This window comes from Grampus griseus (genome assembly GCF_964374135.1).
Source record: "Grampus griseus genome assembly, chromosome: 19".
Taxonomy (NCBI): domain Eukaryota; kingdom Metazoa; phylum Chordata; class Mammalia; order Artiodactyla; family Delphinidae; genus Grampus; species Grampus griseus.
The window spans coordinates 9,244,111-9,268,533 of record NC_139013.1 but is presented as its reverse complement, the minus strand read 5'-3'; the positions used below and the strand labels follow the sequence as shown (position 1 = coordinate 9,268,533).

At 52.4% G+C, this 24,423-nt stretch overlaps 2 protein-coding genes across 2 annotated transcripts; one reads left to right on the top strand and one right to left on the bottom strand.

The window, feature by feature from the left end:
* The first annotated feature begins 647 nt into the window (after positions 1-647).
* On the top strand, positions 648-18,560 carry CCDC61 (coiled-coil domain containing 61). The gene is made up of 14 exons (XM_082677481.1): positions 648-669; positions 7,828-7,986; positions 8,236-8,318; positions 11,909-12,066; positions 12,648-12,809; positions 15,086-15,296; positions 15,386-15,468; positions 16,154-16,323; positions 16,442-16,517; positions 16,850-16,992; positions 17,082-17,160; positions 17,337-17,391; positions 18,124-18,202; positions 18,317-18,560. The coding sequence occupies exons 2-14, from the start codon at positions 7,839-7,841 to the stop codon at positions 18,412-18,414; spliced, it is 1,545 nt and encodes a 514-aa protein (XP_082533607.1). The 5' UTR covers positions 648-669; positions 7,828-7,838; the 3' UTR covers positions 18,415-18,560.
* A 761-nt stretch (positions 18,561-19,321) lies between these two features.
* On the bottom strand, positions 19,322-23,015 carry PGLYRP1 (peptidoglycan recognition protein 1; the record flags this gene model as incomplete). The annotated part of the gene is given in 6 exon segments (XM_082677191.1): positions 19,322-19,437; positions 20,067-20,109; positions 20,113-20,188; positions 22,734-22,870; positions 22,874-22,975; positions 22,977-23,015. Coding segments are annotated over 6 exon segments (513 nt in total).
* Positions 23,016-24,423: the final 1,408 nt, after the last annotated feature.

The window sequence follows — 24,423 nt, the reverse complement described above, 5'->3', positions numbered from 1 at the left end:
CGTCCCTATTGATGACTCATAAGCCAAAATAGGGGTAGTTTTCAAGCTGTGTGATCCCAGGCCAGTGGCTGTACCTCTCTGAGCCTGTTTCCTTAGTGGCAAAATGGGGATCATAATAGCCCCTACATTGCATGGTTACTGCTAACTATCAATAAGCCAAGGCCTGCAAACTGCTAAGTGCAGGCTTGGAACGCACTGAACGATGATAAATCTCAACCAGTCTTCAGGAACGTTTCCGCATCTTCTGTACCCTCAGCCAAGACGTTCCTCTGCGCAGGCGCGTCCTCCAGCCTGCCCCTCCGCGTGGGCGTGGCCTGCTCTGCCGCAGGGGGTTATGGGCGGAGTCAAAGAGCTACTTCCGGGATTCCCTCCCCTCTCAGAGGAACAACCTTCTTTGTATGACTGGCAGTAGTTACCGGCCAGTAGTGATTGGAGAGAAGACTGACGACCCGACCCATTTCGGAGCCTCTCTTCTGAGTTGGCCAATTGCAAGCATTGGAGGGCGGGTTCTTCTCTGGGGCGGGTTATAGTGACGGGCGTCTGTTTTGACTAATGGGAACTTGGCTGCGAGTAAGCCAGTACCAATCAGAAGCGAGAAGGCCGGATCCTGGGGCGGGGCTGGAGCTTCGGCAGTTGAACCGCTCGCGAGGAGCGTTGTCCGCGGAGAAGGTGAGAGGCGGCGAGAGTAGTTGGTGCGCGGGCTGGGGTAGCGATCCTGGGGGGAGGGGGGTGCTCTGGGGGGAGAGTGGGCTGGGCAGGCAGCAGAACTGGCAGTGTGAGAATCGGGAGGGGTTGCCCTTTAACAGGGGTAGAGTTGTGAGGCAGAGGGCAGTATGTGAGGCGGGGGGCGTTTTCTGTTTCGCAGGAGGCTCTTTAAAGGGGGAAGTGTGTAAAGTAGGAGACAGAAGATGGTAAAATATAGAAATGTCCTTGTAAGATAGCCTTGCGATTTAATGGGAGGTTTTAAGGCAGAGGGTTATTATAGAGCATTGTGGAGTGGTGGAAGTCCCTGCCATCAGTTAAACCTTTGATTTGGGTGGAGGGCAGGTGAAGAACAATATTGAGAACTCCAAGGATGAGGGTGTGCTTTGATGAGGTGTGAAAGCTTATGATACACGTAGCGTTTACTGAAGGCTTACTATGTGCCAGGCACCTACCAAGTGTATTATGTGAATTAACTCTTAAACTTCTTAACCCTACCGGTGGCTAAGAGTGTGGGCTCTGGCGTTGTGTTGCCTGAGCGTGAATGCTGGCTTTGCCACTGGCTTTGCCACTGGGTGAGTTGTTTAACCCTCTGTGCCTCAGCTTCATCATCAGTAGAATGACCTTCTCTCTTCTCAGTCTGTACCATTCACCTTGTGGCCTCACCCAGTCTCCTGGCTTCATATGCTCTTTATGTAATGATATTTCCAAGTGTCTATCTCCAGTCGGGATATCTACTCTGAACTCAAGACTCATATGTCCAATGGCTGGCCCTTCTCTACTTGGAAGTCCAGCTGACATACAGACTTTAAAAACTTGTCCCAAACTAAACTTGGCGTTTTCCCCCTTCAACCTCCAAACCCAGTTGATGGCAGTCCCGTCCTTCCAGGTACTCAGGACAGAAATCTTGGAGTTGTCGTTCACTCCTCCCTGTTCTTTCACCCACGTACTGTCAATCAGCAAATCTCACAGGCCTGCCTTCAAAACACATCCAGAATCCAGCCGTGTCTCACCACCTCCCTTGCTACTGCTCTGGCCTAAGCCATCACCTGTCCTTACCTAATGTTTTGCAGTGGGCTCCTCACTGGGTCCCATGCCTCTGCCCTTGACCCTGCGGTCAAGTTAATACAGAAGTGAGATCATGTTGCTCCCCTGCTCAGACCCTCCCATGGCTCCCATCTCACGCAGTAAAAGCCTTTGTCAAGCCTACAAGGCCCCACCTGATCCAGCTCCCCCCGCCGCCGCTCTCAAATCCCACCAATCCCACTTACTCTGCTTCAGCCACCCTGGCCCCCTTGCTGTCCCTCAATCATAGCAAATACATCCCCACTTGGGGAATGTACTTGCTGTCCCCTCTGTCTGCATTGAGTTCCCCCAGATGCCTTTGTGGCATCTCCTTCAAGTCTCTGTTCAAATGTCAACTCCACAGACTGGCCCTCGCTGACCACCCAAACTAAAATAGCTCCTGCCACCCTCTGGCCCTTCACCACCTGGCTTTACTTTTCTTCATAAGGTTTACCATTACCTGACATATGTTAGTGTTTGTTTATATCCACTGGGCTTCTTAGACGCCCCTCACTAGAGTGTTGGCTTCAAGTGGATCTAGAACTCAGCACCTAGAAACGCACATAGTGCTTAAAAGGTGTTAGTTGTACTGTTCCACCATTACCACCGTTTCGTGGGGGGTCTCCCTGTGATATAGGGCAGGGTTGTTGAGCTGGGAGGGTGTTGGGGTCTAGATGGGATCATAAACTGGGCAGATTGTGGTGGCCACAGGCAGAAGATCTCAGCTCTAGTTCGTGCTGGGGGAGCTTATAGGAAATGCAGATTCCTGGGCCCACCTCCAGGAATTCTGCTTCTGTAGGTTTGGGACCAGGCCCAGGATGATGCATTGTCATCAGGCTCCTGTGTTGATGCTGAAGGTCTGCAGCCCTCACTTTGAAAAACAGGTCAGTTCAGAGCTTGGGCTGGAACTCTCATCATTCAACTCCTCTTCTGTGGCTGGCCCAGTGCTAGGCCATGTTGGGGACTCTGCAGTGATCGAGGCAGCCCTTTACCCAGCCTGGGAGTCAGGGAGGGCTTCCTGCAGGAGGAAACATTGGAGCTGAGACTTAGAGGATGACAAGGAGTGAGCTGAGAAGACCTTGCTTGTTCTCCAGTGCCTTGAACCCTGCCTCCTGGCATCGATCATTAATTCACAAGCAGCCCCGGATCTGTGCCAGGCCCCGGGTGCTGAAGATACAAGAATGATCAAAATGGCTGTGCCCTCATGAACTTCTGGTCTGGCAACTAGTCATCAGCTAGTTGCACAGATGGTAACGGTTGACCAAGTGCCAGGCTCTGTTTGAAGCACCTTGTATGTATTGACTAATTCAATCCCCACAATAATCCTATGTGAGGTGGGAACTCTTCCCCGCTTTACTGATGGGGAAAGGCCCAGAGAGGGTAAATGCCTTGCCGGGGGTCACATCATGGGTTAGGATCTGAACCCAGGAGTCCCCAGCCTGCAGCGTGTACCATGCTTAGGGTGTGAGCCCACATTTGGATTTGTGCTGGAAGGAAGAGAGTTATGGCAGGAAAAGGAAGGTAGTCAGGGAAAGGCAGCTGAGTAAGGAGTAGGGGGATGAATGTGCCAGTCCCTCGCTGTAGGATTCGAGGCAAGATGCTTCATCCTCTGTAAAATGGGGGATGGTTACAATACCTACCAGAGAGCAGAATTAAGGGTGAGTCACTGGTTGGTAGGTGTGCCTAGTCCTTATCTAAGGCAAAAAGCATTTGAGGGACAGTGGGGGAGGGTGTCTGATATCCTAGGGGGTGGTGATGGGCTGCGGTGGGCACTATGGGGGTCTGGATTGTGGGGTGTCCTAAAGGGCTTTGGGGTCCATATATTCCAGGGGGATAATGTGGAAGGTTTTGATCTGGAGTGCAGGGCTAAGGGGAAGGGGGTTCCATCCAGCCCCAATTCACCCACATGGTGGGGGGCGGGGCAGTGAGCTGGGGGCTCGGAAGAGTCACTGAGGCCAGGCCACGTGTATGAAGGTGAAGTGGGGGGTACGCTGTATTGGAGACTCCAGCTAGGTCATGGCTGGCGGGAATATTTGGTGTGGGGCGTGGTGGTGGCAGATGGTGGGAAAACAACCATCGGGTAGGGGCTGCCAGGGGCGATGATTTACCCATGTCTGGTGTAGGACATGGTGATGTGGACTTGTTTTGGGGTAGCCCAGCGTGGAGGACTGTCAACTCCGGTCCTGGGGTGAGGGCTGTGAAATCTGAAATATCCGGGGAGCATAATTCGGGAGGAGGAGCCAGGGGCGGTGATGTCACACTGGAAATGGAGAGGGGGTCACCTTAGTGAAAGATGAGAGGGCTGGGGGTTGGAAAACTGAGTGTGTGTACACGCGCGTGTGCACTGAAGCCATGGTGTCATAAGGCCGGAGAAATGGTGTCAGGTGTGAGGACCAGAGTGGGGCGCTGGGGAGTCCACCCGGAGTGCACTAGGTGGAAGTGCTGACGTCGCGGGTTGGTAGGGGCGGGGCCTCAAAGGCACAGCACCCCGGCTGGGTTGTGGAGGTCACTAAGCTGAGGCGAAGAGGAGCTGGGAGAGACGTGAGACTGGAACAAAACCAGCGACCAGGATGGGCCACTGGTCGGCGGTCACAGACCACTGGTTGGAGTCACAGAGCAAGGATGGAGGATGCAGGTAGAAGGACAGGGTCGGCAGTGGGGGCAGGGTGGGGCATGAAGGAGGGAGGGAGTGACTTCGTGCCTGGAAAATTCCAGAACTTGGGGGGGAGGGGGGCTTCAAGGAGGGCTCTCCAAAGGGAAGAGAAGTGGAAAATGGGGGGTGGTGCAGGGAGTTTACATAGAATTTGAGAGGGAACAGAATCCAGATGAAATATCAGGGTTACAGAATACAGGCTGAAGATGGGGTGTGTGTGGAGTAGAACCTTGGGCAAATATGCAGACAGGATCCAGGCGGAATAGTGTGTGTGTTGTGGGGGACAGGACAAAATTCAAGTAGAATATGGGGGGAACCCCAGTAGAACATGGGGGACTGGGAGAAGGGGAGTGACCAGAATCTCGAGGCCATCTAGGGAGTGAGTGATGGGGAGCTGGGGTCAGGAGGGGAGAGTCGAGCTGGCTGGGGAGTGTGGGATTTATTCTGTCTAGAAGAGAGGATGGAGGGAGGGAGCGGGCGCAGTTTGTGCAGGTGAGGAGGCAGGTAGGTGTAAGGGGAGAGTTGAATTCGGGCAGAATATTCAGGGGCTTACTATCTGGAGACTGAGGTGTTGGCTGTGTCATCAGGGCAGTGGGATGCAGAAAGGCCCTCTTATCTAATGAAGGCCTATGAATGGGGGGCTTATGTAGGGGAGTGGGGAAGGAGGAGGGCAGGGCCGCGTCCCCTTCTTCCTCTGCCTCCTCGGGAGAGTTGGGTACCAAGAGTGGGGTGGTGAATGGGGCGGTTAGGCTGCGTGGCTCGTCAAGTGTTCCGCTGCTGCCTTTGGCGCCGTGGTAACCGGGACAGCGCAACCGCTGATTGGCTTGCGGGGTCTGAGGGGCGGAGTGGGTGGGCGGGGTTTAGGACACCCGGTAGGGCGGGGCCAGCGCTGCCTGGCACCCGCACTAGGGGCCAGGGGATGAGGGATATGTTGAAATGTGTAACTGTTTGTTTGCCCGTAGATCAGGAATTATTAACCTCCCCCCCGCTTCTGAAACCCCAGAGAATGAAAGTACAGTTATGAGAGTGTGAGTGGGAAAAGGTTCTCCAGATTTCATCAGTCCGTCCAAAGCACCAGAGACCCCCTCCCCCAGATAAAGTTAAGAGCTTGGGTCTAGAGGCAGAGACGTGCCTCTCAGGATGGCTGGGGCTCTGGCTATTGTCCTTGGGCATTTGAGAAAGGGGATCTGTGGATGAGCCTGGGGATGCGGTATTCTGGGAGACTCTGAAATTACTTGCAGAGGTTATGGATCTATTCATTTATCTGGGGAGGGTTCAGAGATCTCATTAGATTCTCAAAAGCTCAAGGACTCTAAAAAGATTAAAAATCACTGACCTAGAGGGACTTCCCTGGCAGTCCAGGGGTCAAGACTCGGTGCTTCTGCTGCAGGGGGTGCGGGTTCGAGCCCTGGTCGGGGAACTAGGATCCTGCATGCCGTGCAGTGGCACGGTCAAAAAAAAAAAAAAAAAATCACTGACCTAGAGATTCAGGGCTCAAACTATTAAATTTTCCAACATCAGACTTTAGGAAGGACTAAATTGGGGAAAGTGTGAGGACTAAAGGAGACAGTGGGGAGAGAAGGAGGTCAGGCATTGGAGGAGTCCCCATGAACTGGGTTGGGGGCATCCCTGGGTGCCTCTGTCTTTGCAGCACCGGTGGGACTCTGCACAGGGCTCTTTTTCTCACAGAGCCACAGTTTCCCCATCTGTACACTGGGAAGGGAATGGGCTGGCCTTGTCTCTCTAGTCCCTTTCAAGCTCAGAAACAACAACAAAGTAATAATAACAAGAATAGCGATGACTGGGAGCGGGGATGAAATAGGTGAAGGGGATTAAGAGGTACAAACCTCCAGCTATAAAATAAGCCACATAATATGATCAGTAATATTGGAATAACTTTGTATGGGGATACATGGTTACTAGGTCTGTCGTGGTGATCATTTCATAATGTATGCAAATGTCAAGTCACTGTGTAGTACACCTGAAACTAACATAATGTTGTCCATCAACTATATTTCAATAAAAAAAATGATGATGATGCCGATATGTATTGAGTGCTTGCTTGGGTCAGGGATGGCTCAATTTCACCAAGGATTTTTACATAATTAATTCATTTAATCCTTATACCAATCTAAGGAGATAAACGCTGTTATTCTTCTGTGGGCTTACAAAGGCCTGCAGGAACATCATCTGGCCCGTTACCTCTCTGATCTCCTCACTTTCCCTCTCTCCTTCCCTCATGCTGACCTCCTTGGTGTTTTCAGAACAAACTAGGTACATCCTGCCTTGGAATCTTTGCCTGGCTGTGCCCTCTACCTGGATCCTAATCCCCAGATATTCACCTGTCTTCCCCCCCTCCCTCCTTCCAGGCCTCTGCTCAGCAGGGAGGGGGTGGCCCTTCCCTGACCACCTTAGCTAAAAGAGCGACCCCTACTCGCTAGTATCCCCTTTCCTCACCAGTTGACATTTTTATGCCTCTAACTGTTGCCACCCTCTTGAGGGTAGGGACAGAATCTGGTTTCTCATCATATCCCCAGCACCCAGGATGGCACAGACTTTAAACATAAGGAATCTGGCTCCAAGAGAGGTTAAGTTACTTGCCCATCTAAGTGCACGTAGCTGAACTTGGACACGAACCCAAACAGCCTGGGGCTCCCATTCTGAACCACTCCCTAGAATTCATGCTGAGGGTGGAGGCCTACCCTCTCCTCCAACTCCTCATAGAACTAACAGTGAGTAGTAGTCCTGTTGGCTGAGAGAAAGTATTTATGCTTACAGCGGACTAATGAAGAAGTTCAATTATTAATTCAATGTAAATGATTTAAGTTTATCATGGATAATCTGTTATCCATGCACTGGCTGTTCTCTCGCCTTGGACCACTTTCCTTAGGGATAGCCACTTGGCTTGTTCCCTGACCTTCTTCAGTTCTCTGTCCAAATGTCACCTCCCCAGGGAGGCCTGCCCTTGACCCTCTATTTAAAATCTCTGCCCAGCCTGATCTCAGTACTCTGTCTCCCTTTACGGCTTGACTTTTCTCCACAAATGTTTAAATAAATGAATAAACAATAAATATATAATGAGTATAAGGATTAATAAATTAATAATAGTATTAATCTTGATCCTCTTATTGGAAATCATATATTCTATTAACCAGCGTGTATTGGGCATAGTAACGTGCAGGACACAGTTCCAAGTGCTTTTACATGTATTGTCCAATTTAATTTTCATGACAGCTCTATGAGGTAGGTGCCATTATTGTACCCATTTTCCAGATGAGGAAATTGAGGCACAGAGAGACAAAGTCTCTTTCCTAAGGTGGTACATGGTGGAACCAGGATTCTGGCCTTCCAGCTCCTGAGTCTGGGCTCTCAGCCCCTCCAGGTCTCTGTCTCATTCCCCTCTCCAGCGACACTGGCCATGGACCAGCCAGCTGGCCTGCAGGTGGACTACGTCTTCCGGGGTGTGGAGCATGCCGTGCGGGTGATGGTGTCTGGGCAGGTGCTAGAGCTGGAGGTGGAGGACCGGATGACGGCCGACCAGTGGCGGGCCGAATTCGATGCCAGCTGTGAGTGTGCCTGCCTGGGTGGGCTCACTTGTCCTTCCCTGGGCTCAGCTTCTCCCAGATGAGGCCAGTCAGGATCCTGTCCACCTGCCTCTTCTACCTGACTAGAAGCTCTCTAAGCTGGGGAGGGGGTGTAGGGCTCATCTCTTGGGCCAGAAGCACTGGTGTTGGGGAAAGGTGGAAAGGTTGGGTGCATTGCCCTTGGGCTGGCCAAGTGGTCAGACCTCAGGAAGGACTTTTCTCCCTACCTAGTCATCGAAGATTTGACTCACAAGACAGGGAACTTCAAACAGTTCAACATCTTCTGTAACATGCTGGAGTCGGCCCTCACCCAGGTAGGGGCCAGGGTTGGGGGCTGGGGGAGCTGTCTGTTCCCTGGGTCTCTGGGAGGGTAGATGCCCACCTGATGTATGCAAGACCCTCTACCTTCTCTTTTATTGAAGGAACAGGGCTATCGTTTTCTTTTCTTCTTTCCCAAATGTAAATACCTTATTCTGATTGTAATTCTAATGATAATGATTATCATGGAGAAAATTCAAGTCACAGAGAAATGTAAAGAAGAAAGTAAAAATCACTCCATTCCCAATACTTACTCCTAGTAATATTTTGTTAATATATATATATTTTTTGGCCGCACTGCGTGGCATGTGGGATCTTAGTTCCCCAACCAGGGATCAAACCCGCACCCCCTGCATTGGAAGGTGGAGTCTTAACCACTGGACCCCTGGGAAAGTCCCTTTTATTAATATTTTGATGGAAATCACTCCAGCCATTTCTGCATTTCTGTATTCACTTGTGATGTGAACGTGTGTGTATTTGCAGATCTATAATTTTATGTAGTTGATATATTTCCCAAGGTATTCTGTAGCCTTTTAAAAGATTTAACAATAATTCATAAAAATTTAGTCATGTCAGTGGATATAGATAATCATTCATTTCATTTACTGAGCATCTGTTGTGTGCCAGGCACTGGAATACAGCACTAAACAAAAGAGACAAAATTCCTGCCCTCATGAACCTGACAGCCTAGTGGGAGAGACAGACAATTGAAAAAAAAATATAATGTCAAATAGTTAAAAATATTAATAGGAAAAAAAGAAGCAGGTTGGAGCTTAGAGTGACATAGATGCTATTTAGACATCATTTAAAAACTGTGAACTACGTTATTTCTCTGGTTACAGGTAAGATGTGCACTCATAAAATTGTGATGATATTAAAGTAATGTGTGACTTAGAAAGTAAGAGTCTAAATTCTGTTTCTATCCCCCACCTCAGACTGTTAACATTTTGGTATCTATAGGCAGTATAGCATAATGGCCAGGATCATGGACTCTGGAATCAGTAATCACTAGCACTTACTACTTGGGAGCTGTGGGCCAGTTACTCCATGTCTTAGTTTCCTTATCTGTAATGTGGGGATGATAGTAGTCCCCATTTCATAATGTTATGAAGATTAAGTGAATTACATGTAAAAAGCTTAGAATAGTGCCTGGCTCATAATAAGTGCTACACAGGTATTGTCTATTTTTATTATTATTACAACTTTTGAGTTTGTCATCCTTGTTAGCGGTTGCTTAGTATTCCAGTATACCCATGCGTCATGATTTATTTAACCCAGTGCTTCTCAAGCTTTTTGGTCCCAGCGTGGATGGACCTAGAGAGTGTCATACAGAGTGAAGTAAGTCAGAAAGAGAAAAGCAAATATCGTATAATAAGGCATATATGTGGAATGTAGAAAAAATGGTATAGATGTTCTTATTTGCAAAGCAGAAATAGAGACACAGACATAGAGAACAAATGTATGGATGCCAAGGGGGAAAGGGGTGGGGTGGGAGGAATTGGGAGACTGGGATGGACACATACACATTATTGATACTATGTATACAATAGACAACTGATGGGGACATACTGTATAGCACAGGGACCTCTACCTAATGCACTATGGTAACCTAAATTGGAGGGAAGTCCGAAAGGGAGGGGATACCGTTATGTGTATGGCTGATTCATTTTGTTGTGCAGTGGAGACTAACACACCATTGTAAAGCAACCATACTCCAATAAAAATTAATTAAAAAAAAAAACTTTTTGGTCTCAGGACCTGTTTATACTCTTAAAAATTACTGAGGACACCAAGGAGCTTTTGTTCATGCAGGTTTTATCTATCAATATTTGTTTGCCATATTGTAAATTAAAACTGAGAAAAATATAAAGATATTTACAAATTCATTTAAAAATAACAGTAACAAACCTGTTACTGACCTAAATAACCTTTTTATGAAAAATATTTTCAAAACCAAAATTATTTAGTAAGAAATATAGTGGGGTTTTTTTTTTAACATTTTTTGCAAATCTCTTTAATGTCTGGCTTAATAGAAAACTGCTAGATTCTCATGTGCTTCTGCTGTCTGTTGTGATATGTCCTGATTGACGTACATGCAGAAAAATCTGCCTCGGGCAGATATATAGCTGAAAAAGGGAGTCCTTTAATAGCTTTTTCAGATAATTGTGCATATCCTCTCTTGCCAGCACATTAAAACTGGACATGTGGTAGTTTCTTAAAGGTTTATCGCAGTGTGGAATCTGAGACCATTCCCAGTGAACTTTTCCTGTTCTGTGACATTAAAATCTATTGGTGTGTCTTTACTTTGCAGGGATCTTTTACTCATTTTCTAACATCATGCATTTGTAGCATCATTTGTAACATCATGCATTGGTCATTTGGAAAATATTGGTTCACGGAGTTGTGCAAATCTTCCAAATGTTGACACATTTCATTATACAATATCAGGAAGTCATATTTGTTAATATCCTCACTGATCTGTCCAGGAAAGCCTTTCAACACTGAGAAGCTATCAAGCACACAGTGGCAGGTACAAGTTTTCCAAAATTCTAATTTTCACTTTAGAGTTTGAATTTTATTGTTGCAAAACAAATACCGTTAGCTGTATTTTTTTGGAAGTGACAGGCTTGCTTTGTTCATTTTTGAGAAAATGCTTGCCAGACATCGAAGACTGAATAACCGTAGTTTTTGTCAGTACCTTTTCAAGTAAAAATAGTGTTCCATGAAAAAGTGGCTAATTTAGCTCAAAATTCAATCACACAAGTGCTTTTCCTAGAAAATGTCATACCTTGATATGCAGCCGAATGTGTACTTTCCATTTTGTCACACACAGTAGTAAAAATATGTGCCCTCAAGGGTCAAGAGTCAAAAAAATTAATAATTTGGGGCTCCCTGGCGGTCCAGTGGTTAAGACTCCGCGTTTCCACTGCAGGGGGTGCGGGTTCGATCCCTGGTCGGGGAGCTAAGATCCTGCAAGCTGTGCAGTGCGGCCCCCCCAAAATTAATAATTTTTACAGGTTTATCAAGGACATTCCTAGGTTTCATTTTCTGTGTTTTTATCTAGTTATTTATTTATTTGTGTGTTTCTCCCTCCTTCCCATCCCCCTGCGGAGACTGCGTGGCAGTGGAATATACAATGGTTACTAGTGCATTTGATGCCCCTGGCTTGCTTTCTGCTAATGGGCACCAGCAGTTTTACCCACCATGACTTTTGCACCATCAGTGCAAATGTCAACACAGCAAAAAAGGCAGATGACATCTTAGTATTATTATGCAAGGTGTTTTGACCCCATGGACTCCCCTGAAAGGGTCTTGGGGACCCCCAGGGGTCTGTGGACAGTACTTGGAAGCCCCAGCACTAAGCTGTCTCCTGTGGCTGAGCATTTAGGTTCTTTTCAGTTTCTCCCTCTGATGATGTCCTGTGGCAGCCCCTCATGGGGCAGGGTCATCTTGATCACCAGCCTCAGTGGTGGAAAAGCCCAGCTAGCCCAGAGAATGAATGGGGCGTGGCCCAGGTGTGTGGGTTGTGTGCTCTGGGTATGGCCACGTTGGGTCTTTTGGAAGCTCCTCCCATTCTCTCCAACAGAGCAGTGAGTCGGTTACCCTTGACCTGCTGACCTACACAGATCTGGAGTCCCTGCGGAACCGAAAGATGGGGGGCCGCCCAGGCCCCTTGGCCTCGAGATCGGCCCAGCTCAACTCCAAGCGCTACCTGATCCTCATCTACTCTGTGGAGTTTGACAGGTGGGTACAAGTATACCCACCAGGCTGGTAGCTGGTGGTCAGGTGGGAGAGGACGTGGATAGAACTTAAGAACCCCTGGTACCCAGGGCTAGGTGGGGATGTTGCTTAAGTCTAGCCTTTGGAATCTTCAGTGTTGAGGGTTATATCATTTAGTATTGTGTTTGGCTACAAGTATCAGGATAACCATTATCAGTGCCTTAAACAATAGTTTATCACATAACGAGATGTCTAGGTAGATGGCTGCTACTCAACAGTTTGTTAGGGACTCAGGCTCCTTCTGTTTTTGTTTTTGTTCTTCTTTTCCTCATCCTTAACGTGTTGGCTTTTTGACTGCATCCTTATCTCTTCATGGTCACAAAATGGCTGCTGTTTCTCCAGGCATTGCATCTATACCAAAGCAGGAGGAAATGGAACAGGGCTGTGCTTGTTAATTGTATCAGCTGCTTTTATCAGGAAACTAAAAGTGTTCCCAGAAGACTCCCAACCAATTTCCTGTAGTATTTGGCTAGAAATGGTCACATGTCCTTTCCTGGGTGGATTCTTGGCCTCTGAGATGCCACGGTTCTAATCCTCCTTCTCAGGATTCACTACCCGCTGCCCCTCCCGTACCAGGGCAAACCAGACCCTGTGGTCCTGCGGGGCATCATTCGCTCACTAAAGGAGGAGCTGAGCCGCCTTCGAGGGCTGGATGGCCAGGACACTCGGGACAGCCGGGAAACTGAGATCTGGCATCTGCGGGAGCAGTAAGTCTGGAGGTGGGGGTGGGCGGTTGGGGCTGGGGGGGACACATCCCATCATGCACTGCGGGACCCAATGCTTAGCACTGTTGGAAGGACAGCCATCCCTCATTCCCCAAATACTTACTCTGAGCCCCTCCTCTGTGCCCACCATGTGTTAATGGTGCTGGGGACACAGCAATGACCGAGATAATTCTGGCCCTGTCCTCTCCTGGGGCTCCCAGTCCAGTGCGGGAGACAGATCTGTATGCAGACAGTGAAGATTCACCATGGATGGGGCTGAGGGAGTCCAGAGAGAGACCTGACCCTGCCTGGGAAGGGAGGGGTGTTCCAGGCAAAGGGAACAGCATGTGCAAAGACAGGGTGCGAGGCAGGGCTCTATTCAGTTGAATCCACCTTCACCAAGCGCCTCTCTTGTGCTGGCCCCTTCCCTGCCCATGGTGTTGTGCCAGCGCAGGGGGCAGAGAGACATTGATCACATACCCACACGAGTATATTGCAAATGGAGATGGGGTTAGGCAGGAAAGGGAGCCTGTGTTATGGGAGGCTGTGACAGGAACCTGATGGGCATGTTTACCGAGTGCCTGCTGTGTGCTGAGGGCTGTGGAGGGGCTGACTGGGACTTGGTCTCCATCTGGTGGGGGCCCCACTCATTGGGGAGGGCTAATACTATTTTTAGTAGTAGTAATAATAATAATACCAGTAGCTATTGTTTATCGAGCATTTAATTGTGTGCCAGGGACTCTGTTCAGTGCTGTATGATTTAACTGATTTAATCCTCCCAAAGTAGGCACTACTATCGTCCCCATTTTATAGAGGAGGAAACTGAGGCCCAGAGAGGTCAGAGAATTTGCCCCAGGTTACACAGTGAAGTAATATGGCCTGGCTAGACCTTGAATCCAGGCAGTCAGCCCAAGCCACCTTTGGTTCCTCAGCCACTGTACACTGCTGGCAGCTGCTAGCCCAGGACTGAGCGCTCAGGGCTGCCTGGGAGGACCAGACCTCTCCCCTCCCAGAAGTGCAAGCTCATGGGGCTTGGAGAACCTTGCGAGTCTTCCAGGTGCGTGTGCATGTGTTTCCCAGGATGGCCACAAGATGGCGTCATCTGCCCTGAGATCCACAACTGGACAGTTGGTTCTTACCTTTCTCTTCCCAGCTTGGAGTTAGGGAGTTTGGGAAGACTCCAAGATTCATTCATTCAGTCATCCAACATTTACTGAGTTCCTACGGTGTGCCAGGCACACTGCCTGGCCCTATCGATGTTTACTGAGCCATCACTCAGTGCCAGACACGTCTAAGCGCTCTTTATAGATTCCTGCAGCCTTATCAGTAGGTGTTATTATTATCATCCCACTTCACAGAGATGTGAAGTGAAACTGCCCCAGGTCACACAGCTTGTAAGAAGTGGAATAGAGTTGGATGCCATCAGCCAGGCCACAGAGCCCGAGTTCCTACACAGTGACCAGACAGCTGGAGTGAGGATGCAGACAGAAAACATAATCACACTGATCAACGTCAGCTCACCATGATTGGTGCCGGGAAGGAAACGTACAGAGAGCTAGGAGAGGAGAGAATAGAGGGACATGACAGCCTGGCTGGGAGGGCAGGCAGGCTTCCCCGCGGGGGTGGGGGATGTGATGTTTGGAGGATGAGTAGAGTGGTTCCTGCCAGGAGGAGGAGAGAGGGTTCAGGAGGAGGGAATTGCGTTTGCAAAGAGCACCATGGGAGAGGGAGGGGGGAGGAGAGGAGGGGAGGGGGGAAGTCAGCTGGAAGGGACCGAATGGGGAAGCTCCTTGGAGAGTGCGGGGGAGCCACGGATTTAAAAAAATGTTTTATTGGGAAAAATTCCAAGCACGCACAGTAGACAGTAGTATAATGCACGTGTACTTGTGCCCCAGCTTCAACGGACTTCAGGGAAGTCCCTGGATTTTGTTGATTTTATCTCCATGGTTCACGTGGTCCCCTGTTCTGTTTATTTCCCGCGAAGTGGTTGTTAAACCTATAGGCTAATCAGATTCAGGTTTCTGGGACAGTGCCTTCCTCTGTGGGGCTGTGTATTTGCTACTGTCAGGTGGTGTTGGGACTGATGGGTTTGGATGTTGAGAGCTGGATCCCTGTCTTAGAAAGTTCCTATAAGCTCAGCATCTCTTGATGGTTTTCGTTTGCATTTCTCTAATTACCGATCAAGAAATGGTGCGTGCCCAACCCAGTGGAGGAATGAGGATTATGGGACCATGCCTCTCACCCCGCCCCAGCATTCGCTTTCTACCTCCTCCTCCCAGGGTGTCGCGCTTGTCGGCTGAGAAGCGCGAGCTGGAGGCCCAGCTGGGCAGATCGCGCGAGGAGGCGCTGGCCGGGCGGGCGGCGCGCCAGGAGGTCGAGGCGCTGCGCGGGCTCGTGCGCGGCCTGGAGCTGGAGCTGCGGCAGGAGCGCGGCCTCGGGCACCGCGGGTCCGGCCGCCGAAGCCAGGATTGCCGCCGCCTGGCCAAGGAGGTGAGGTGGCGGGGCGGCCGGCTGGGCGCCGGCGGGTCCCGGACTTTGGCTTCAGTCTGGACCTCTACGCTCCTCTTCCCTCCCGGCAGCTAGAGGAGGTGAAGGCGTCGGAGCGGAGCCTGCGTGCCCGGCTGAAGACGCTGAACACCGAGCTGGCCATGTACAAGAGGGGGTGAGGGGCGCGGCCCGGGGTGGGTGGGGCCTTGGAGCTGTGGACCCCGCCTGCAGGTGGGCTCCGGGCGTGGTTGGGCGGGGCCTGAGTGACGGGGCGGGGCCCAGGTAAGGTGGAGAGGGCGGGTAGAGCCTGAGAGTGGGCCTAACGGAGGGATGAGTGGGGCCTAAAGGACTGCATGGGGCATAGGGAAGGACACACACAGTAGTTGAAAACGATGGGCGGAGTCTGTAGAGAGATGGGCAGGCCTGAGGCGGCATTCAGGAGGCTGAACCTGGAGATAGGGACCGAAAAGGGGCGGGGTCTGAGGTCTAGTTGAGCGAAAGGGCGTGGCTAAGCATGTGGGTATCCGAGTGATGTTTGCTGGCATGTATTGGGGTGGGTGTTGAAAAATTGGGAAGGGTTTCCAGGGAGCTGTGGGAGACCTCTGGGAGAGGGGCCTGGTGAAAGGATGTGTTAGGTTGTAGGGAAGTGACAGATGGGTTTGGGGGGGCGTGGTTTGTGGGGCTTCGATGTGGGGTGGACCCTGGGAGAAGGTATCTGTGAGGATTGTGTAAGTACGTGAATGTTTAGGAGTTGATGGGGGATGGGCCTGAAGTTTCGGAGATGGTGCAGTCCGGCAAGAGGCTTGGGATAGGAGTTGTCGTCGCTGGTGGGAAACTGACAGTGGGCTTTGTGCTCCCAGGAGACGGACTACACCGGTGGTGCCGCCCTCGGCCCGGGAAGATCGGGCTTCGACGTCTCGGGAGCGCTCCACGTCGCGTGGCCGTGGCGCTGCCCGCTCCTCATCCCGGGAGAGCGACCGCGGGGGCCGGGGTCAAGGCCGCCCTGGCCGCCCCTCGCCCTCGCCCACAGGTCTGTGACGACCCTCCTCTGCCCGTGGGAGGAGGTGGATGGAACTAGAACTGTGGAGGCGTGATCCTATGACTCCAGCCTCCTCTTCTCTCCACACCCCACCCCCACCCGGTCCTAGGTGGTCGCGTGCCCCGTTTCGACCCAACAGCCTTTGTGAAAGCCAAGGAGAAGAAGCAGAGAGCGATCAAGATGAAGTTAGCGCCCATTTTCTCCTCACCTGCCCATATCCCTGCCCCTTTACCTGACCCTCTGACCATCCATCCCCAACTCCCAACTCCATCACCTGTCACCTGCTCCATCTCTCCCCTTCCCCCTACCCGCTCTTGCTTCCCGCCTGACCTCCATCCCCTCTCCTGATCGCCAGCCTCCCCCATCCCCACGCCCTGCTTATTTGTCTCTCCCACCCCTACCTGGTCTGTGTCTCCGCATGATTTTTCCCTATTTAGGTGTGACCCACGGGGCGCAGCGACGCCCTTTCCCGAATTAGTTGGGCGCACAGGTGGGCGTCTCCTTTCTTGTTCTCCAGGCAGCAGCAGCAGCGAAACCGATTGGGCAGCGGAGGAAGCGGGGACCGTCCATCCACCTCCTTGTCTCGCCAAACTCGGCCCCCCGCAGCCGTGACCGGTCGAGGAGACGCGGCTAACCGCTCCCGAAACCGCAGCTCGTCGGGTAACTGGGCCGGAGCGCGCGGGACTGGCAGACGAGCTGGGCGGGGCTGTGGCCAGTGCTAGAGGCTCACACTCTCCTTCTCCCTCTAGTGGACAGTTTCCGCAGCCGCTACTCGTCCGCCAGCTCCTGCAGCGAGTTCGAGGATTTCTCTGAATCCCTCCCTAGAGGGTAAAACTTGGGCTGGGGGAAGGGACCGCCCCCAAACAGGTGTCTGGGGAGACTCGAAACAGTCTTTTGCGGGGAACTTGGGTGATGGAGGCTGGAGCCCTGAAACCAAGGAAGAGGGCCAGGTGGGAGGTGCCACAGACCCCTCCCATTGGTCCTTGATTACTCCATCCTCTCAGCGTTCGTCGCCGGGGGAAGCCGCCCAGCCCCACCACCTGGAGGGGGTCCAATACGGTGAGTGTCTTTCCTCAGGCTTTGGAGGAGGCAGGGGCAGCGTTAAACCACCGGAAGCTCGCTGGCCCTTTCTCCCATGATTCCATTCTAGGGGATCAGGTTGTAAAAGCGGCTCCGCAGTGCCTTTGGAGGCAGTGTTTTTTTTGTTTGTTTGTTTGTTTTTTGCGGTACGCGGGCCTCTCACTGTTGTGGCCTCTCCCATTGCGGAGCACAGGCTCCGGACGCGCAGGCCCAGCGGCCATGGCTCGCGGGCCCAGCCGCTCCGCGGCATGTGGGATTTCCCCCGGACCGGGGCACGAACCCGTGTCCCCTCCATCGGCAGGCGGACTCTTCTCAACCACTGCGTCACCAGGGAAGCCCTGGAGGCAGTGTTTTGAGACCTTTGGGTTGGAGAGGAGGATGGGGCTGAGGTGGGGGCAGGAGACTCTAGTTAGGAGCACCGGCTCTGGCCTCAAATTGCCAGGTCTTGAAACCTGCTTCCCCTCCCTAGAACCCGTGTGACTCAAGGTAGCTACTTAGCTTCTGTAGCTCAGTTTCTTTATCAGTTAAGTGGGGATGGTAATGGCATTCACGTCTGAGGGTTCTGGTGAAGCTACAGGGAGCTTATTTTGCATATAAGTACTCAGTAGGTGTCAACCCTTAATTTTTATGAGGTCCTTTGGTTCAGAATTGCCGGTGGGATTTGGGGGGCAGGCATAGAGGGTGCCTGACCCCCTTTCCTGCCACCCCCAGCAGCAGAAACCTAGCCCCCTGGAACGCGGCCGCCATCAGAGACGCCTGGTGGACTCGGGGGGCTGGGTCCCCATCAAAGGTGAGCCTGGGACTCCACATCTCCCCCTCACCTGCCCCAGAGCCCACTGGGATGCTACTGAGGGCAGGATATTGGGCCCCTCACGGACCCCCACAGCCACGCCTGCTCTCACAGAGTACAGCTCGGACCACCAGGCAGCTGACATGGCCGAAATCGACGCCCGCCTGAAGGCCTTGCAGGAATACATGAACAGACTGGACGTGCACTCGTGACCTCAGAGAGAGACTACTGCCCCTCCAATGGATTCAGATGGATTCGGCGTGAGGGGCGGGGCTGGTGTGTCCTGGCCCCGCCCAGGCCCCGCTCCTCCTGGTGCTGTTGGGGTCTCAGGTGTGTGAGGCCCCAATCCCTACGTCTCCCGCAGGCATTGCATTCTGGGAGGGAGGGTAAGTGTGTTTTGTAAATAAACATATGTGCCCTTGGGATCCCTCAGCTTATGACTGAAGGGTCGGGGTGGAGTGAGGAGGAATGAAGATTGGGTGGGGAGGGGGTGTAACTGGGACCTGTGTGTATTTCTGGCCATGCCTATGACTGGGCGGCAGATTGGAGTACAGGCTCAGAAAAAACTCCCGCACTCTCTAAAGCAATGGGGGGGGGGACCTGAGGGGTGGGAGTGAGCAGCTTGTCCCCAGAGGAGTTCAAGCAGAGATGCTGCCCAGGATGTCTTTGGCGGTGTGGTAGAGAGGGGGTGTCTTGCCGCATGGCTTACTGCCCGGGAGGTGAGGACCCCTGAGCTTCTGGTGGTGACATCTCAGCTGACTTGGTGTTATTCCTGTGCTGTGACCTGGGGCCTCTGGGTTCTGAGCTGTGATTTGGCTTCCAAGCTGGGATCTCTGGGGTCTTGGTTCAGGGTCGGGGCCTCTGGGTTCTGAGCAAGGTCAGAGTTCTGGGAGGTTGGGGGGCGATGGCTGGGATCTTATGGGGGAGAGAGAGGGTGGGGAGGGGGATGGCAGGACACAAATACAATTTGAGGTTTGCCTTTATTGGGGGAGGGGGAGGCAGTGGGGTTTCTGATGGGGTGGGGGTGTGTGTGAGAAGACGGACAGGGCCTTACACGCGGTGGTAGTGTGACCATTGCCGGATGATTTCGTAGAGCTGGTAGCCTGGAGAAAGCGTCTGCTACACATCCCGGTGTCCTTTGACCTCGTAGCTAGGAGTCAAGAATCCCTGAGCCACGCCGCCGCAAGCCAGCAGACTCTGGGCTGCCCTGATGGCGCGGGGCGGGGGCACCCGATCTGTGGGAGGTAGAGGCAGGAGTTAGGCTGGGGCTTCCTCGAAGGGCAGAGGGGGTGTGGGTAGTGCTTCTGATTTTGTACTCTGAGCTGGCCCGCTAGGGCCCAGAACCCAGCCTGCCGCCACCAAGCAGTGACTTAACCTCTCTGTGCCTCAGTTTCCTCATCTGTGAAAGGGGAGAATGACAGAACCTCTGTGTGCCTCAGTTTCCTCATCTGTGAAAGGGGAGAATGACACATGCCCACAGGGCTGTGGGATAATCAAAAGAGTTATTTTATGTACAGAGTAAGCCCTCAGCAAGTGTCAGCTGTCAAGATTACTGCTTATTTGCCCTCATCTGCCCCCAGACCTCCCCAGCCAAGCCGCAGCAATAGCTGGCATTTATCAAGCACTTCTTAGGTGCCATGGACTGGTCTAAGAACTTTTATAGAGACAGACTAATCTTCACTGAAACCATGTGGTTGCAAATGGTCTTTATCCAAAAGAGGAAACAAGGCTCAGAGAAGCAGAGTCATTTGTCCGAGGTCACAGAGCTTCCAGGTGGCAGAGCCTCCCAGCAACTACTCACCACGCGGTGCCAACCCCCGGGCTCCATGTCAGCCCCCTAGCTGATGGCTGGACAGTCACTTACCCACGTAGTTACCCATGAAGGAGATGCCGAGGGATATGGGGTTCTAGGTGGGACCTGAGTGGGCGCCCAAGGTGTTCCAGCCCCGGCCCTCATACTGGAGCCTGTCTTCTCCCATCAGGAAGCTGTGGGGGTGGGAGGGTGGTCTGGATGAGTGACAGAGGGCTTCCCCGGGTTGGGGGGGGACTCCCTCCCTGTCCTCTGCTTGCCCCGCCCCTGTCCCTGTCACTCACACACAATTTCCCCAACACCCTCCTCCTATCCTCTAATCTTCCACAGTAAGAACAATGACCGTGACCGTTGCCATTTGTCAAGCACAGCTCTACATGCGCCTTTTTGCATCCTCAACCCCGTGAGGAGTCAGGATTTTCACCCAGGTCTCCGTGACTCCCACCCACATGGTCTGGCTCTCTCCTGCCTCCCCGGAGGATTGGTTGAGCTCTTGATTTGCTGAATTCTCACATGCAGTCCTCGGAGGCAGGCACTGTTGTCATCCCCACTTTAAGCTGAGGAAGCAGACTTAGATTATTTACCCAAGATCACGTCCTGGACACTAATGCTTCTCAGAACTCTCCACTGAGAAGCTCTTCTGCCCTCTCCCCAGCCTGCTTCCTGCTTCCTCTTCCCTGCTGGGGTACACTTGAGTGACAGGATCAGGGACTCGAGGGTTGGCGCTGCAACCAGACACAAACCCTGGAGCCCCAGCATCTGCCTCTTTGAGGTTTCCAATCCTGGCAGCAGATCTGTCAGGTTCAGTCATTCAACACGTCCTGCTTGAGCGAGTTTGATTTGGCACAAATTTGGAATTAACCAGATTGGCGTTTTGGAGATGCGATATCTGTCACCTCGGTCCTCTGGCTCACAAGGTCACCAAGGATGCGCAGAATTTGGGAACTCTAATACTGGTCCTGAATCTGCCACTTGGGAAGGCAGACTCTCAGAATCTGGATTGAAGAGACTAGAAATACCATAGTGATATCGACCCCCAGGACTGGGCCAGTTATGGTCCTGCCACAGCCCCAGCATCTGGCACAAGCAGTTGGTACTCTCTGTACATTAGCTAAATGGATGCATCTAATTTAAACTTCAAACCCCACCACCTGGTGGGCAGTCAGGAGACCCATTTTACAGGTGAAGAAACTGAGGCTCCGAACAAGATGCGACAAGGAAGGGGGATTCCAAACATTTGGATCAGACTCTGAATCCTAAAATCTGAGAAACAAACTTCAGTTTGCTTTTCTATAAAGTAATTTAGACCAGAGGCTGTGGAGCCAAGCTCTGCTCTTCGTTCCTTCAGGGAAACGCTTAGAACTGGAGCGCCTGACTTTTGGAAAAATAATTTGAAGTTGGAGCCTTTGAATTGTAAAATCTTGAGCCAGAAGAGCTGGGGATACCCTTGAAGCCTTCCAGGTTTTTCCAAGCGAGGTCCTCAGGCTTTCTGGCTTCACCCCAGCTCTACTGAAGCAGTCTCTAAGCGTGGAGCCTGGGGACCTTCATTTCCAGTAAGGTGATTCTGGTGTTTACCGAGGCTTGAGAACCAGTAGAGTCTCTTGCTATAGAAGCCCGTATGCAGGACCCCAGCCTATTACCCTGGAAAGGGAGCTGGTGGGCATGGGCCCCAGAGGCAGATCTAACCAATCCCTGCCCCTGTTTCTGCCCTCACCCCCCTACAGTCTGTTCTCCACACTGCAGCCAGAGGGAGCTTCTTATATCCAAGCAGGCTCACATCCCTCTCATGGCTCCTGTCTTAGAGTAGAACGGAGGTCCTCCCCATGGCCCACAAGACCCTGTGCCATCCGGCCCCTGCCAACTCCTTCCTCATTTCATATCACTCTTCCCAGCTACCTCCAGCCACCCTGACATTTGTCCCTCAGGAATGACCCACTCACTCAGCCTCCTGGCCTCTACCTCTGCTGTACCCCCAGCTTACTACACTCTTCTCTCGGCTCCCATATGCCGGAGCCGCGTCAGTCACTCTGTTCCTTTTCTCCATCGCTTCTCTCACCATCTGAATTCATCTTGTTGACTTTGCTTGTTTCTCACCTGTTGCTGCCTGCTGGTCTTTAAATCCCTTTGGGCTAGATTCACACTGTTCATGGCTGTGCCCCCGTCCCAGCATATGGCGCACAGCCTGGCACATAGTAATAGGCGCCAGCAGTCCATGGATTTGGGGGCTCCCACTGCACACCAGGCGGTGCCCTAAGTGGTATTGGCTGGCTTAGTGATAGGGTGGGCCACGACCCCCCTGACTTTGCAGAGGAGGAAGGTGAAACTGAAGCTGAAAGAGGGTGAATGCCTGCCCCAGGGCTCAGCCATCAGTAAATGGAGCTGGGACGGCAACCCGGCCTGGTGCTTAACGAGGCACCGGACTTTACCAAGGGAATCCAGTGCACAGGATATCTTCCTGTGTATTGGCAAAGTCTGTCCGTTCCTCTGGGGGCAGAGCTTGGACTGCAGCTGCTTCCCCTCCTCCTAGCATCTTTGCGCTGCCTGCACACGCCCAGCCCTAAGCGGCGACCCTGGGGACAGACGAAGATGTTGCGCGGTTGAGTAAGGTGCCCGGGGTGTCGGCCAGGCGGCTCTAGAACAGGGTCCCTGCGGTCTCCTGGGCCCGCGCTCCTCCCTCTGCTCCAGTCCCGTCTCCAGCTTTTGCCTCTCTTCCTCACTCACTCGTAGCCCACGTCGCACCAGCCCAGCGTCCGCACGTGGTAGTGCTGCACGTTCTGGACCTGCTTCAGGCAAGAGGCCGGGGTGTCCCAGGCGCTGCCCGCTGCGTGCGACACCACCGCGTAGCGCACGGGCCCGTCTTAGCGCTGGTTGCGCTCGGACGCCAGGGCCTTCCACTCTCTGCGGGGCACGATGGGGATGCAGCTTACCGAGGCTTCTTGAGCCGCTCCGAGGCTGAGGACTGCCGGAGAGGGCCCAGGCGAGCAGCGCGCAGCGGCGGGTCATGGCACGCAGGGCGCGCGGAGATGGCTAGCAGCTCCAGGCTGGCTCTGCGCCTTTATCTGCCTGGGGGGCAGGGAAGGCCTTGCATCACACCCCGCGGGACTTCCCAGTGGGAACCCAGACTCCGATTCCTTCTCTGGCAGGGCCCCAACAGGATGCGGTGTGGTCCGGTCCGGAGGGAGGAGACCATGGTAAAGCCAAGGGGCCCCTCACCCAGCCGAGAGTTGGGGGTGGGGAGAGGCACACAGGCCCTTGGGCACTTCGCCCCGTGGTTTCTGGAAGACCCAGGGTCTGGATCTCTGCCCTGTTTTGTCTCTCCTCTCAGTGGAGCATTGGACAGCTCACCAGGACTTAACATGGGAGGCAGGCGGCCAGGCCTCTTCTCCCATCCTCCTGCAAGGAACTGAAGAAACAAAGGGGCCCATTTTAAAAACACTTCTCCTGGACCTAAGCCCGATGTCATTTAACCCTGGCAGCAAACTGAAGAGGTGACTAATGGGAAGCCCATTTCACAGTTGAGTAAACAGGCCAGAAGAGGGCTACTCACCTTGCTGCCACATGGGAGATAGTAAAGCCTGGTGGTCCAGAGCCCTCATTCAGAGCCAGGCTGCCTGAGTTTGAATTCTGGCGGCATTCCAGTGTGTGAGCTTGGGCAAGTGACAACCTTTCTGGGTTTCAGTTTTCCCACCTGCAAAATGGGGCTGATACTATAACGTATCTAACTCATGGGTCGATCCCTTAGAAGATGTCTGACTCACAGTGCCACGTAAGCATCACCTGGGTGGAGGTGGGGGGTTCCCTGGTGGTGCAGTGGTTGAGAATCCGCCTGCCAATGCAGGGGACATGGGTTCGAGCTCTGGTCCGGGAAGATCCCACATGCCGTGGAGCAACTAAGCCTGTGCGCCACAACTATTAAGCCTGAGCTCTAGAGCCCGTGAACCACAACTGCTGAGCCCGAGTGCCACAACTACTGAAGCCCACGTGCCTAGAGCCTGTGCTCTGCAACAAGAGAAGCGACTGCAATGAGAAGCCCACACACAGCAATGAAGAGTAGCCCCCGCTCTCCACAACTAGAGAAAGCCCGCGCGCAGCAACAAAGACTCAACGAAGCCAAAAATAACATAAGTAAATTTAAAAAAAAAAGCATCACTGGGACTTGACCTCAAATCTACCCTTGGTAGTAAGCTGACAGTTCCATTCTTTTTTAAAAAAATAAATTTATTTATTTTTATTTATTTATTTTTGGCTGCGTTGGGTCTTCCTAACTGCGCGGGGACTTTCTCAAGTTGCGGTGAGCAGGGGCTACTCTTTGTTGAGGTGCGAGGGCTTCTCATTACAGTGGCTTCTGTTTGTTGCGGAGCACAGGCTCTAGGCACACAGGCTCAGTATTTGTGGCACACGGGCTTAGTTG

Excerpts from the sequence above, each read along its gene's own strand:
- CCDC61 (XM_082677481.1), top strand. The coding sequence starts at position 7,839 with ATGGACCAGCCAGCTGGCCTGCAGGTGGACTACGTCTTCCGGGGTGTG. Across the intron at positions 7,987-8,235 it reads GGCCGAATTCGATGCCAGCT|TCATCGAAGATTTGACTCAC; the intron begins GTGAGTGTGCCT and ends CTCCCTACCTAG. Across the intron at positions 16,993-17,081 it reads CCGAAACCGCAGCTCGTCGG|TGGACAGTTTCCGCAGCCGC; the intron begins GTAACTGGGCCG and ends TTCTCCCTCTAG.